Source organism: Chamaea fasciata, unplaced genomic scaffold (genome assembly GCF_029207755.1).
Source record: "Chamaea fasciata isolate MVZ Bird 193981 ecotype frontalis unplaced genomic scaffold, bChaFas1.0.hap1 SCAF_11, whole genome shotgun sequence".
Taxonomy (NCBI): Eukaryota; Metazoa; Chordata; class Aves; order Passeriformes; family Sylviidae; genus Chamaea; species Chamaea fasciata.
This window is the reverse complement of record NW_027094096.1, coordinates 17,770,826-17,786,718: the sequence shown is the minus strand read 5'-3', so window position 1 is coordinate 17,786,718 and position 15,893 is coordinate 17,770,826. Positions and strand designations below refer to the sequence as shown.

The following is a 15,893-nucleotide window of genomic DNA, read 5'->3' as shown; positions in this document are numbered from 1 at the left end:
ATCAGGCAGTTGTGGAGAGCTTTTCATATCGCAGAGCAAGGACTGGAGTGAGCAGGCACAGAATGTTGATAATGTATCCTTTTTTATGAGCCCACTGGCTGCCAGCGACATGGGAACTTCTTCATGCGGGGTAGTCTACTTGTGATGATTGCTCCAGATCCTCCAAAAATTTATTCAGCTTCATTTATTCTTTCTTTTTTTAAATGGATTCTTTATCACAGTTAGATGACTTCACTTAACACACCATGACCAAGAGCAGATTTGGCACTACTAAAGAATTCTGGAAGCCCTTGATGAGCCAGGTGCCTAAGGACTTGGCAAAAGTGGATGTTTTTTGCTGCTTTGCTTACTTGCACTTAATGAGTGATTTTCTTTTATGGCATTGGGATATATTCTTCTTGTATGACGTACAAATTGGATACTGCATGCCAACACAGGAAGGATCATTTTTATACTCTGATTAGCTGACAGTGCCATCTCCAGGACTGGTATTATCACAGGTGTATTTGTTTCAGGTGCCTCTGCCCACTTTGTGCTTTAAAGCACCCCATTTTAACGGGCAGGCATGTGCATACAGGATGAAACCTGTGTTGGCAGTTCTTTCCCCTGCAGGATTACCTTTATGGCATGGTTCTACCCATGTCCAGCATGTCCTGGCTGGTAGGTGGTTGGTAGGAAGTCCTCTCATGCTGAACCTACAAACGTGGCTCCATGCTGGTAAGAGAATGATTCATTTGTATCCATCTGGATCCAGGAGCGGAGGCAGCACTTGCTTGCCTTTAGCAAGTTAAAAACAGCTAAAGAATAGCTGGTAGATAGTGCTGAAGAAATGCTGCTGCTGGTTGCATTTAGTAATTAAGAAAATGGAGCCTCGGCTATCTCATAAATACATTTTCCATCAAATGAAATAAGATAAATCCCATGCCTCAGATCTGAATCAACCCACATTCATCTTCATTTTCCAGCGTGAGAGAACTGCATTCCAGGCTGGCTCCAGCTGAACACTGGTTAAAAGTGTGAGACTGCAGTCCCTGTGGGGTGAAGGCACTGGGGCTTAAGTTCCAGTGGGCAAAAATCACTTTTCCTGATAGAAATCATTTAGATGGAAAATCTTCTAATATCTAAAAGAAAACGGAGTGTATTATAATGATTCCAAATTAAAAGTTCTGATAAACTGGGGAATTTGAAGCAGAGTTTGTGAGATTACACTGGAGACAGAGAAGGCAAAACTAAACCAATTTCTTTCTAAAGAGAATTTTACTTTTCCTGTTGAAGGAGAGAGCTAAATTAGAAATTATTGTCTTGAAAAATCTCATTTTTAGTGTACACAAACAAAACTTAAGTGGAAACCTACAAACATCCCTTGGTTAACACACATTAATCAGTTATGCATTAGTGGTAATGAAGACTTGTGGCTGAAGGCTAATTGACCTGAAGGTTTGTAAACTGTGTGCTGGCAGACTCCAGGCTGTTCCTTCTGGACAAGGGTCTACTGTGTTCCAGAGTCACAAAATTTGGAAATAGTTTCTGTCCCAAAATCAGCTTGCAACAAGTGAGCTGGTGGACGTCTTGGCAGTTTTCTCAGAAGATTAGTGGAAACACTTCTTTTACAAGTGCTTTGCTCTCAAGGCATGGGCAATTTTGACAGGGTAGCATACCAGTCTGGATCCATAACACAGGATTGCAATGGTCATGGTTATGTGGTGCCCAGAACCCCCCTAGTGAGATTTCCATGGTCTGATTGCAGCATGTGAACACCCTTGGTGCTGTGTCTGTGGTTCCTGCCAGTGTTGAGACTTGGCAAAGAGCCTTGGCTACAGACTCTGTTTTCAAGTTACCCAGAATCCACACTCATGTCATGACTAGTTCTTGCTGGGGCCCTTCATTCTGGTTGTAGCTCAAGATGCCTGCTAAGTTTTTCTGATGTTTTAATTATTTTTTCTTTTAAATCTTTATATTTAATACTAGATGTATTTTCTCTTTGAATATGTGTTATTTATCTCACATACTTTGTGATGATTTCTCAAATCATATAGGGTACCCAACTTATGTCAAGATTGAACGGGGAAATGCAGAAGCAGACAAAACTCTCCACGAGTTTACCTAGTGCTAACAGGTTAGGGAAAAAAGTGAGGTCATACATCAATCCCATTATGTTTCCAATTACATTCAAAAGTGTAACAAATTTTGCTTTTTATATTAAGCATTAGATAGTTGTATATGTATCTTAAGATAAATGTGGGCTTTTAACTTCTATCAGCCGTGCCAGTGCTAGATATAACGTGTACGTGGAATATATACAAACCAATTTAAAAACTCCTAGATTTAATATCCACTTACATTTGCCTGCTTAATTTGTATGTATGGCTATTGCTTTTCTAAAAGCATTCCTGGAATATTTGTAGGAATACATACCATTCAAAATTGTCTCAGAACAACTGGATGGAGAGTTTATGTGTATCTCTATTGCCTGGAAAATCTTGGCCCTAGTCTTTTAAGCCACCATTCCTACAAATCCTGCGATCCATATAGAATAAGTATAATCTGGATGAGAAGAAGAAGGGTGTGTATCTATTAATATGCTGAAGCATGAGAATGCAGTAAGTGGAACAAAAAGGGAGTGGTTGATAATAAAGAGGGAGGGTTAGAGACAGGGAACACTTATGATGTGAATCCAAGCTCTTAGGAAAAAACTCGTTTAGCAACTAGCCTTAATAGCTTCAATAGGCAATTTTGAATTAAGGCAACCTGGTAAAGGTGGACGAGTAAAATGTTGACCATAAGTCAAGCTCTTGTAGCAGTGGCTGTATTTCTTCTAATTACACAGTTTTTAAAGTTGCAGCGAGTGCGGAGACAGTTTCCTCCTGGACCAGTCCCTCTCCCAGTCCTTGGGACGCTGATACAGCTGAAATTTCAGTTGAATCGTGATCTCCTTATGAAGGTACTTATTTTCAGATACTCCTTATTGTCTAAAAGTCTTTGTGATTTCTCCTTTCTCATGTTGTTTGCTATGTGAAAACATCCTCTCTCAAAACTACATTAGTAGTAACTGTTAACTGGCTACTGTAATATCACATTTGGTTTGGTTCTGAACTGGTGGTTTGGTTCACAAAATTAGAAAAAGATATTGCAGTGTAAAGTAGTTTGCCAAGCTAAGAAACCTGGTACTGAAATTTCTGAATGTGTGAAGGTCATTCTGGTGTTTAAATCTATGCCATTTCAACAGATTTTCACTGAAATTGATACCTTTCTATCACCTCTTGCCACTAAATTTGATGATTTCATGTGAAAATTGATGTAATTGAGGAATAAATATCTTTAGGGATGATATTTCAGATTTGGAGTTAGGGAAAAGATATTATTTTAAAAAATTACTTTCATAGCATGGATTTGTAGCTTTCTGAACACTGGCACTCTCTTGCTCAAGCAGTAAAAAATAACTCCATGTGTATGAGCTTGTTTGTACTGACAAGATCAAAAACAGGTGGGAGGAAAGAAGTCAGTCCAGTCTCTAAGCTAATTACTCCTCTGACAGTTTTGTGTTCTTTTGTGCTACTTTACTTGTAGAAGCGATAGAAATCTTCTTGAAATAAATTAATAAATAGAAAATATCCTGTGTCCCACAAATGACTGTGAACTGATCCTTGGATTATATACAGTAATAAAAGGTACATAATGTTTCTTGACATAGGCAAGTGGTTCTGAAAAGTGGGAATACACAGATGCAACAGTGAATGTTGGAAAACACATTCGTACTTTCTCGGTGGTTATGGTAGTCTGGTGGGAAAAATGGAGAACATCACCTTAGGGCTGGTCCTGTAATCAGTGCAAAAACAGGTTCATCCTCTGTTTGCAGTGTGTGGGATTTCATCTGTGCTTTCCTGGCTTCTCTCCCATCTCTAGCTGGCAAAAACTCATGGCAACATATTCACCTTATGGTTTGGATGGGCCCCAGTGGTTATACTGAATGGATTCCAAGCAGTGAAGGATGGCATGACCACACACCCTGAAGATGTTTCTGGGAGGCCAGTGTCACCTATGTTCAGAGCAATGGCCAAAGGAAAAGGTGAGAATTTCCTGGCATAAATAGTGCACAGAAGTGTCATCTTGACAAATTGCAATATATTTTGTTGCTTGTGACCACCTTCAGAGGTAGCAGAGGTGAACTGCAAGGTACAGAGAGGTGAAATAGCTTTTGGAGAGTAGCAGGAGGAAAATACTAGCAAGAGGAAAAGGATTCATAATATCTTCTATGGAATACTCACTGGGGCAGATTCTGAGGTGATAAGGTGAGGCAACGGTAAGTTGTGCCACAGAGAAATGGGGGTAAAGTAGGAAACAACCCAATTCCTTGTCCTGGACAAGCTGCCTCCCACTATGACATATTTCGTGGAAGAGTGACTTTGGATGGTGAGATCTTCTTCCCATTCCCCTCCTTTTGTGAATATTTTCCTGCTGGCACAGTTGTACCTGGAAGTTCAGTGTGCTTCTGTTTCAACCTTGCTGGAGGTTTCATGCCACCAACCACACTAGAAATTCCCAAAGCTCAAAGACTGAACTTTCCTGCCCTGCAGACAGGAACTTTTCTCTCTGACTGTGGACAGTCAGAACTCCTTCCCCTTTTCCCTTCATGAGAATCATTACCCTCATTCAGGTGAGCTTCAGGCATAGCAGAGAGTGTGATGCAAGCACTGCAAAGAGTATCTAGAGAAGGAGCTGAGATACCCTGAGGTCTGGGGTCCAACTTAATCCTGCAAGTCATCCTACTACCCAGCTGAGTTTTGTCCATTTCAGCCCTGCCAACATGATTACAGGCCAGAGCTGTTCCTTCGTACCTTTGTTTTCACAGGCAATACAACAGCCTAATTACATCCTGTAGCTTAGTAAATCCCTTAATATAGCCTTTGTCTATGATTGATATTGTCATGAAAAAGAGCTCTTCCTTTAATGGATGCAGGAATTATGTTGGCAACTGGTCACACCTGGAAGCAGCAGAGAAGGTTTGCTCTGAAGACTTTACGCAACCTTGGTCTGGGGAAGAGAGGTCTGGAGCACCGAGTCCAAGAAGAAGCCCACTACCTGGTAGACTTCTTTGCAAGCATGAAAGGTATTTCTGCAATAAACATCAATACATTTTTGCCATTAGTCTGATGTCTTTAGTGTATGAACTTCTCTGTCCTGTCCTGAAACTGAGGGCAGCTTTTGTTCCACAGGAGAGTATGCAGGGTCTTACACTGTCTGTGTGGAATGGACTGAACATGCAAAGCCCCCAGTCCAACTTGTGTTTTCAAGACTATTCTTGCTCAAAATTATTTACAAAACTACTAAAATTGAGAAGAAAAACTGGAGCTTATTTATTTTTTACCTTATAGAACAACCTAAGTGGAAAGGGATCTCTGAAGATGGTCTAGTCTTACCCCTACTCAAAGAAGTGTCAATCTGAGCAGGTTTCTTAGGGCTGAGTTGTAAATATCTGCAGCAATGGAGACTTCACCACCTCTCTGGGTAACCAGTTCCACTGTTCAGTGAGTGCTATACTAAAAACATTTCTTGTGTTTATGCAGAATTTAATGTATTTACATTTTTCCCTGTTGTCCCACTTGATACCACTGAGAAAAGTCTGGTTCTATGTTCTTTATACCCCTCCACCACGTATTTATACATATTTAGGTATCTCCCTAAGTCTTCCCTTCTCCAGACTAAATAGTCCATCTCTCTCAACCCCTCTTATGCCAGATGCATCAATTCTTTAATTGTCCTTGCTGTCTTTTGCTCAATTTATTCTAATATGCTGATGGCTCTCATACTGGGGAGTCCAGAGCTGGACCCAGCACTTCAGCTGGGTCTTGCCAGTGCTGATCAGAGGGAAAGGATCACCTCCCTTGGCCTGCCAGCAATTAATTTCCTAATGCAGCCCAGGATGATGTTGGCCTTTGCCTCAAGGGCACATTTTCTGGCTCCTTTATGGTGCTGGTGCATAAAGAGACAAAATCAATGCTGATGAATTAAGCCTTGTAATGCCATTTGCACACACTCTGTAAAGCACCGACTAGAATCTTGTCTCCATTACAAGATTCTACCCTTATCAACCCAGTTAGGATCACGTGATTTGGATTTCCCAATAGTAATCATTATGCAAAGGCACAATAAATCAGGACATGCTGTGGCTAGTGTTGCATCAATTAAAAATAATTAGATTGAGCCAAATCCCGTGGTTTAAGAGCTAGGAGAGATTGAGATGTGACCATGTGTGCAAGGAAAAAAGCCCAAAACAGTAAGTTGCTAAACAGAATCGTGCCTTGGCTGTTGGGCAGTTGCATCAATACATACACAAATGAAATTTTTTATGGTCATATATTCCACAGTCACAAAATAGTTTTCTTGGGATTAGGTTTCAAATAACTGCTTTAAAATTAGTTATTATACTGCTGACACAATTGGTTGAAAGGAGTTTACAACATTTTATCTTACTGGAGGTCGCATGTCTCTAGCAAGGTCAGACAAAACACAGTAGCCTCGCATGTCTGTGTGTCCTTGCTTAATAAAGTTGTCTCTCTTCTTGCTCTTCTGCCCTCAGGTTCCCTTTGTCCATGGTGTTCTCAGTCATTCCCATGCTTGAGTCATATTTTGATTTTGCCAGAAAGCAAATTTGCACAGAATTTTTTTCCCTTACCTCTAAATTTCCTCTATCATATGATGCCATATTTTACACATCTGGCATTTCTTTAGGTGCCACACATTCCTGGGCTTATGAGATTGCAATACAGTTGTAAGGAATCAGCTTGGTACAACAGTTTTGCAAAAAATATTGCTGCTTCTCTGTGAAATGCAGTGCCTTCTTTAAAGTCCTGTGGGTAACTAAGAGGATTCTCACATTTCACTAAAGCAGGAGACATTAACAGTTATATTTATTATTCTGGTTGCAGGGAAACCTGTGGATCCTTCTTTCCCTCTTTTCCATTCTGTCTCAAATGTAATTTGTGCTGTCGTGTATGGACATCGTTTCTCCAGAGAGGATGAGTCCTTTCATGAGCTGATTAAAGCTACAGAACATATCTTCAAGTTCGGGGGCAGCTATATTCACCATGTAAGTGAATGACCTGCTGTATTTTTCTGAATAAGACAGAGAGTGATTCAAGAGCTATTGGGCAAAAGTTTTAGAATGGGTGAGTGATGCCCCATGCAGTTTTACTGGGCAGTGAACTCTCTCAAAGTGTGATCATGAGGTTCCACATGCCAGCCTCGGGCATTTGTGTTCACTCTCCTGTATTTGGGTACAGCGGTAGCTTGCCAATAAACCTTGCAATAAGAGAGAGGTTCTTGGACTGCTCATGGGTCATGTTTGTTACTTGGTTTCTCAACCCTGTGCACCACAGGTTTCTGCATTGGACATTGTAATTCCTAAATATTGAACATGAGGTCTGAAAGTGTGGCTCATGTGCCAACTTTAGACGCTGTTTTATATACAGTCAACAGAGAGAGGAATGAGCCTAATACCAACGTGTTTTGTCTGTGGCTACTTATCTCGACTTCTTCTGTAAGACACAAACTTGAAGATTTCCCACAGAAATTCTACTCCTTTACCCTGACTGAGGAGCAGCTCCAGGCACAGGCTGCAGAAGGCAGGAAAAGCTAAGACAGCAAATATAACTGCAAGCTTGGCAACTAAACAATCTGGGAATCAGTGATCCATCTGACACTAGAGGCCTGCTTTGCACAGAAATAATTAAAATTTTCTGGCAGTTCTGGTTCTGGTTTCACTGCTGAAGTCGTCCCATACATCTTATGAGTAACTTTTTAATATAGAATACATAAGCAATTCCTGGAATACAGATGTCTCCCAACATCCCATGGAGCATTCTTCTCACTAAGTTATGGACAGGTTCCCTTTTGCTTAGTTTAGATTTGGTTCTGTAAGTCGGGTATAGTGGTGGCAGGTGACACCTGCTTTTAGGACAGAGAACATACCTCCTTTTCTTCTCTGCTTCCTATCTTGGCTTTGATTTGATTTAGTCCAGTGACTAAGACACTGTTGGGGAAATAAGAACAGGGGTTCAAACTATTCTAGAGGGTTGGCCACCATCTCCCCAGCTCCCAGATGCAATGAGTACCCGGTATTATGCAAAGAAGGGGATATTGCTGCATCCACATCCCCATTTCTTATCTGGATTTCATGCTGCCAGGCACTGAACAGGGGGACACTGTGGATTGGGCCTCTCCATAAATGGAGGAGGAGTTTTGGCAGGTACCCAGGATGCAGTTCCTGTCTTGAACACTGACAGCTAAATTCCACTTAGAGTGCCAGAGTGGCTGCAGAGGGCAGACATTTGGGAGTAGGAATGCCTGTAATCTGGGCAACTTTCTGTGATTAGTCAGACCACAGTTGTGTCTAAGGCTTCTGAACACATTTTCCAAGTAAAAAAATACCAGAGATGGAACTAACAACTAACCAAAAAGGATATGAAGTTCTGAGTGAATTCACCAAGGACTGGATTAGTACTTTTTTTGTTTTGTTTTTGTTTTTTGTGAGAAGGCAATCATTAACTAATAATTGGATGTCTGACAATAAGAACTGATTTCCCAAGAAGACACAAGTATAATCTATCTAATTCAACCACATTCCAGTGAACACCTAATAACATGCTTTCTGTAGTGTGATTAAGAGAGTGCAAGAAGAGCTCAGCAAAAATGAAGGCTGAGAAAGGATAAAAACTCTAGTGGTAAAGAAACAATGGAATTATATTTTGAGCAGAAAAATAAGTATTAAGAGGATGTTATATCTTGCAGATGCAAGAATATACAGATTACCCAGGCATAAATGTAGGCTGGAAACCTGAATTAACTTTCTAGCTCTCAGAATAGGTCAAAATCAGCTATCTCTTGGGCCAGATTTTCCCAAATGCTAAAACAGAAGGAAAAAATAATCTGATTATGTCAGGTAACCCTGTCTTTCTTTCTAGAGAAGAATACTCCAAATTGTAAGGTAACTGTTCCTTAGCTTTTCTGGGTTTCAGATATTTGAAATTTCATGGAGGACCCTTGAGAGGTCGATTGGTAAAGAGTACTTTGGGGCTTACTCAGCCTGTAAAGCAGCCGCCGGGAGCCAGTCCTTGCGTTGTCAAGCATCCTGGTGAGGAGTTTCCAGCTTTTGCTTTTCCTTTCCCGGTATTCTCCACTGGAGGGCAGGAGCTCACTTTTAAAATGCCTGAATGCAGTTCATAGCAATTGAAGCTATGAATAACTGCATAGATGAATACCATTCATTCTAGTTATAGTAATTCTTATTTGACTTGTGATTGAGCTGAAAGCCTGTGGAACTCTGAATCTTACCATCAAAACTAGACATTATATAGTTCGCTTTTCACAGCTTGAAAGCCCAAGCACAGTCTTTGTCAGGATATTTTACTAATGAGACCCTAATCCCAAGGTAACATGAATATTACCTCTCTTTGTAGCAGGCCTTCCTAGTGCATTTTCTTATGATAGAGACTTTGCAGGACCTCTTGTGTGTCACTCCCACCACAGCTCTATGAAATCTTCCCCTGGCTGATGAGCCGTATCCCTGGGCCTCATAAGAAGGCATTGGAATATTATGATGTCCTGAGCAACTTTACACGGAGAGAGATCCGAATGCACAGAGAGCGTGGGATGCCAGAGGAACCAGAGGATTTCATTGACTTCTACCTGGATCACATTGAAAAAGTAAGTTTTTTCTGCCCAATCACACAGTCATGGGGGAAAAGGTCAAAATGGATCATTGAATCATCATAGCCAGTCTGAATCATCACAATCTCTTGCCTTTCTAGACATTGCCATGTGAATCCAATAATCAAGATCTTCCAAAATCCTTTCTGATCGTTGATATGCCATAGCACCTTGCAGTCCTTTCATTAAAGACAGGTTAATGCACTGCTGGTTTTTTTCATTGGCACAAGTTGTAAAATGATTGAAGGTCTCCAGGAAAGAATCCTGAATTACTAAGTGAACAGCAAGAGAACTTTGGAAGACAGACTGGGATGCTCTGGTTACAGTATTTTACTGGTAAAGGTTAGCCAAGAGAATTTGCAAGAGGACAGCTGGATTTTGAGAACATTTTATGGAGAAATAACCTAGGAGTCAGCAGGGTTTCGGACAAGACTGGAGGAAAGTGCCAGGGTCAGCAATATGTCAAGCAGACAAAGGAACTGGGACAAAAAAGGGCATTTTGGTCAGGCAGGTGTAGTAGAGGTAGGTGGGAATCCATAGGGCTGTGAAGGGCTGTAGGAGGTGTGCACAAGATCTCTCTCTTTTCTTGACCATACCAGGATCACTTTGTACGACTCTCTTGAGTAATGGATCCCAGCCCTGATCACTGGACTGTCTGTTGCCTTTCCCCTCTGTGACTCCTGCCTTCACTTAAATCACCTTTCCTTGCCCCTTTCCTCTACTGTGGCAGGATATTTCCCTCTTCCTGTTCAGCTTGGTGACAGGAAGAGAAAGAAGAAAGAGGAGGAAGTGGGAAGATGAGACTGGTCTTACTTGGGTGTGGCAAGGCAAGGGGGGCCCAGAGAGTCAAAGTCCCTGGGGAAGTGGGCAGTGACTGTTGCTCCTGGTGGCAGTGCTGTCCTGCAGGGACAGCCACTGTCATGTGCTGGTAGCAGCAACAGAGGCAGCCACAACCTGCTGGGCTGCAGCACTCACCTACCTCTCCCTGATAATTATTTATTGATCAATTCCTACATCAGCTGCTATATTCTTATGTCAGGTTGGATGTCAGCCTAAAGGGCTTCTAGTTCCTTGGATCCTCTTGTTTTATTTTTTATTTTTTTTTTTTTTTTAATATCAGCACAGTAACACACCTGGCCTTCCAAAGTGTTTGACTGTTTCCAAAGCCTTTCACTGCTGTTCTAGGATTTATGAGACTTGAACATCAGCATACCAGAAATTGTTTCAGTGAGCTCTTCTGGGACTCTGCTGGATGGAAATCATCCAAGTTTGTTTATTTAAAAAAATTGAACTGTCTGTAATAGATGAACAGGGGCAATAAAAAAAGATTAGATGATATTACAGTAGGGAGAAGCATCTCTCCTTCTTTTCAATTGCTCCACTGGCAAGAGAAAGGTTCAACACCCTTGAGGATAACCTCCCTAAATATAGACAATGAATTCCCCCAGAACGTAACCATGTTTATTTATAATTTCAGTGTATACATACACATCTTCACACTCCTAATTGAAAACTGTAAAACCCCAGATCAGCTGAATGTGAGTCATTGTGCCCTTGTTTAGAAGAAACCTGAATGCCACAGGTTAAGAACTTTACTCAGCCCAGTGTTCACTGCCTGGTCACTCTATTGCTTGGTAGAACAACTGAGTGGTGGACTGTGACTTGAGACATGAAGAATGACACACTGGTACACATCTTTAGAGGAAGATTTACTTAGGTAACACTCTAAATTACCCACTGTTTGCACATTAGGCCATTTTTTTTTTCAAAGAACATGTGCTTAAGCTTGATGATCAAGAGTGGAACAAACGGCTTGTCTATTTGTCTGTTTGTGAAATGTTATTTTTTGTGTTGATAGCCATCAGTGGTGTCTAACATTCCTTAGCAGTCTTTCTGTATTGTCCTATAAGGACAAGACACTGCAGCTTGGAGCCAGTTCTAAAATCACATTTAATCCTATTCGGTTTTTTCTAACTGTCATGTATAAGCCTCTAACTTTTCTTATCATTTGCAGTCCAAAGATGAACCCAGGACAACATACAATGAAGACAACATGGTTTATTCTATAAATGACCTTTTCTTGGGTGGATCAGAGACATCAAGCACTACTTTGTACTGGGGCCTTCTCTATATGGTGGCAAACCCAGACATCCAAGGTGAATAAATAATCCTGTCACAAATATCTCCCATGCAATAGAAAAAACAAGACATAACATTTTCATGGATCAGAGATTATCCGTAGATATTCATATATTCCCAGTGGCATATGTACTTTTTTGTACTTGTAGGTCTGCCCTAGTCAGCATCAGTAGATCCAGAGATTAAATTAACTCTGTGATGTATTTGAGTTTCTTGTACCAGAAATTATTCTGGTGAGGAGTGGAAACAGATAGCTCCTCTGTTACATCTATGTGTATCTAAGAAGTTTGGTATTAAGTCTAGTTTTTAAATAACCACCAATCCCTTTCATAGAACACTGAGTAAAAACCAAAGGAAGAAGGATATCTTATGCTGGATAACAGAAACCTCACAGTTAGGTTGCAGAATATGTACAAATATTCAGAGGAGAACAAGATTATAAAAGGATGAAAGAGATGAAAATAAGAAAACTTTGGTCAACTTGTAGCTGTCAGACAAGAAATTCTGCTTAATCTCATGTTATCACATGTTTTGTTATCACTTACTCGAATTAAGGTTATGAAAGCACTGACTCACCTGTACAATTTTATTTTGCTGAATATAATACCTTGCACATATTTGGGAAGGCAGCGTATGTGCAGAGTGATCCTTCCTGTGCTTCTTGAGTAATACATTGCATCAGGGCTCTCAGAATGAGCTGACACTGGTATGTCTGTCCTCATTTAATTAATTGGTGGCTTTTTTTTGAACCCATTCATGCTTTGCCTGTGTTGACATCCAGTGAGAGTGTTCCACTTTGTACCATTAGGAGAAGTTTGGCCTTCTGCCTCATCACTGAATCGGGAATAGAAATGTGTGTTTAAATTATGCAGTGACTGATTACTTCAAACTACCTGGATTCTAAAGTGCTTCTGCAAGATAGTTCTACATCGAAGGAAGTTTACTTTAAAATATTTCTGAATATATATTTTAAATTCTGTAAGATGCTTAAAACTCTGTTGTCAGTTTAATGAAGGACTGCTGGCAGTCACAGGGCAGGCTTGATATGAACAGGCACATACTGATCAATGCAGGATGGACTTCCCTGCATCTTTCTGTTGCTTCAAAAGGCCTGGAAAAAGACAGGATCATTTACTAAAAATCGGAGGTATTTTTATTAGATGTGTACTGCCTCTCCTGAAGTTTATAAATCAAAGGGGTTTTTTTTGTTGTTAATGCCCCCAAGACTCCCAGGCAATAAGTAGTTTAAAACATGTTGTTCTTGATTAAAAGGCAGGTGTGAAGCAGTACATCCATTCTTTTAAATGGTATTTGGACCTTGTTCTAGTTGGCATTGCTTCACTTAACAGATGCCCTGAGTAAGAACGGTGTCCTTTTAACAGTAATTAGACTTTTAAGGCTCAGACTCACCCGGCATAAATTTCAGAGAGCTGTGAGCCTAATGTTCTATCTGGCTGCAGGTGTTTGAGGCACCTAGGCAAAGAAAACCCAAAGATAAATCGGTTATCTCTTGGATTTGTGGTAGTAAGGCAACACTTAGTTGTTGCTCAAAAATTTAAAACTGTCTTTTCTTAATCTACGATCATATGACTTCAGACCCAGAAGCAGAGCTCTCATATGTTTAAGCTGTTGGAACATCCTGCTACTTTAATTTTCTTCATTAAAAGTTACTTACTTTCAGAGCTCTCATATGTTTAAGCTGTTGGAACATCCTGCTACTTTAATTTTCTTCATTAAAAGTTAGTTAATTTTCTGTATTGATTGTGGTGCTGTTCTCATAGTTCTAAGCTGGAAATGTCTTCGAAAATGAAATGACTGAAAATACTTGATATGTTTTTCTGCCTGAAACTGAGTATTTTCCACAGAGAAAGTGCAGAAGGAGCTGGATGCTGTTCTGGGTCCCTCCAAGTTAATCTGCTATGAGGATCGGAGAGAACTGCCATACACAAATGCTGTGGTTCATGAGATCCAACGCTTCAGCAACATTATTTCAGTTGGCATGCCCAGGGTGTGTGTGAGGAACACAACCTTGCTTGGCTTTCCTCTCAAAAAGGTACAGACACGGTTTCTCAGTTGCTACAGACTTTTTCTGCATCAGTAGAGCAAGGTGTGGATTAAAATCTGTTTGTGCCAGGGTATTCTCTTTAATAGAAGAGGGGCTGGATGCCTTTGGGTCACAGTCTGAATGTGAACAACGAACAGAATGAATGTTTTTCTCCTTTCAGGGCACCATAATTCTTCCAAATATTGCTTCATCTTTGTATGATCCAGAGCAGTGGGAAACACCTCGACAGTTCAACCCTGGTCACTTCTTGGATAAGGATGGAAACTTTGTGGCCCAAGAAGCCTTTTTACCATTCTCGATAGGTAAGTAAGGTACAGCACAAACATCAGCAGTTTGGATTGGTGTCGTAGAATGAAGATATCTATTAAAAAGTTATTGGTTGTCTATTCTAAACCTTTTCATGGAAAACAGTGCTTAAATCAACATGTTTATTTTCAGTGATATATGTTCTACTGAACAAATAATAACATGGAAAATCAGAGGTATCCTGACAAACATATATATCTAACTTGCCCTATTTTGGAAGAAAATTTTCTTCTAATGATTGGTTTCAGGCACTCATTTCATACCAGACACATGTATGGAAAGCACTTTCAAGCAATCCTCTTGATTCTTTATGCATTCAACATTAGAACATGACATCTCCCAGGAAAAGCAGGTCCTTATTCTTCATTTACATGATGAAATGAATTCGTTTTAAGTTGTCAGTCAAATGAAGATGAGGCATTTGAGGTAATTGAAGAGAACAGAGGAGTTACACGGTTATCTGCAGCTGCAGATAAAAATCTTTGAAGGAAGAAATACATGAAGCTTTGTGTCATTGATTGCATTAAGTCCTACAGAAATTCTGGACCTGGAAAAATACCTTTGCACTGTGTGAGGATGAATACAGCTGCTGTTGGGGTCAGGCTTATTTACTCACTGTCCTTCCCTTCTTCCCTCTGCAGGGCACCGGGTGTGTTTGGGGGAGCACTTGGCAAGGACCGAGCTCTTCATTTTCTTTGCCAGCCTCCTGCGGGCGTTCACCTTCCGGCTCCCTGAGGGTGTGACCAAGATCAACACTGAGCCCGTTTTTGGGGGCACTCTGCAGCCCCACCCCTACAGGGTTTGTGCCATTCCCCGCTAGGCTGGACATGTGTGGTGTATCACAGAACATCTGTGAAACCTCTTTCTTATTTTTCTGAATGCATCTCTTGAGACCATATAATGCTTTTAGTATTAGATTTGAATTTCTAGTTCAAAAGCCAACTTTTGTCTATAGTAGGGAATTTTATTTAGACCCTGTTACATGTTCATTAAGGTGGTGGGGTTGTTTGTTTGTTTGTTTGTTTGTTTGTTTGTTTGTGGTAAGAATTATTCTGATCTGTAAGGCTCCATCATTCTCAGCCATAAAGGCATCTTGCACTTGCTGTCTGGCCTGGCAGGTATAAATCTGTGACACTGCTGAGCAAATGATAAAATTGACTGCCAGACTACAAAAATTCATTCATTATCTCTGATAATGAATTCATTCATTATCCTGTTTCCAAAAGCAAATTGGGAAAAAATACCTGGAAAATTCTACCTCTTGATGTCACTATCATCAATAGCAATGTTTCGGTCAACTTTTTGTTGATGGTCACTAATAAAAGATATGAAGGAAAAATAACAACTGGTCTTGTTTATAGATGACTTACAGCTCACTGAGAATTTCTAGATTTGATGCAGCAGAACATGTGTAAGGCATCTTTAAACTTGTCAGAGAATAACTGAGTCCAGCAGGGAAAACGTGCAGGCTGAAACTTGGTGAAGACTGAAGATACAGAGAGAAGATTTCTTTTGGGGCACATACTTTTAGCATTTTAAAAGGCTGACAAATCAATTTTTGGAAAGTCTTTTCTAACAGGCCAGCTGTTTTCTCCCATACCTTGACTCCTGTTAGGATCAGCACTGGGAGGCTGCTACACCAGGTGCAAGGACTTTCCAAGGGGCAGTTTGGGTGAGG

General features: G+C 40.5%; 1 protein-coding gene across 1 annotated transcript; it reads left to right on the top strand.

Annotated features, from left to right (window-relative positions):
* Positions 1-2,770: 2,770 nt before the first annotated feature.
* Positions 2,771-15,500, top strand: LOC136295379 (cytochrome P450 2J4-like). Its single transcript, XM_066193878.1, has 9 exons — positions 2,771-2,941; positions 3,904-4,066; positions 4,958-5,107; positions 6,927-7,087; positions 9,526-9,702; positions 11,720-11,861; positions 13,710-13,897; positions 14,070-14,211; positions 14,857-15,500. The coding sequence occupies exons 1-9, from the start codon at positions 2,771-2,773 to the stop codon at positions 15,033-15,035; spliced, it is 1,473 nt and encodes a 490-aa protein (XP_066049975.1). The 3' UTR covers positions 15,036-15,500.
* The last annotated feature ends 393 nt before the right edge of the window (positions 15,501-15,893 follow it).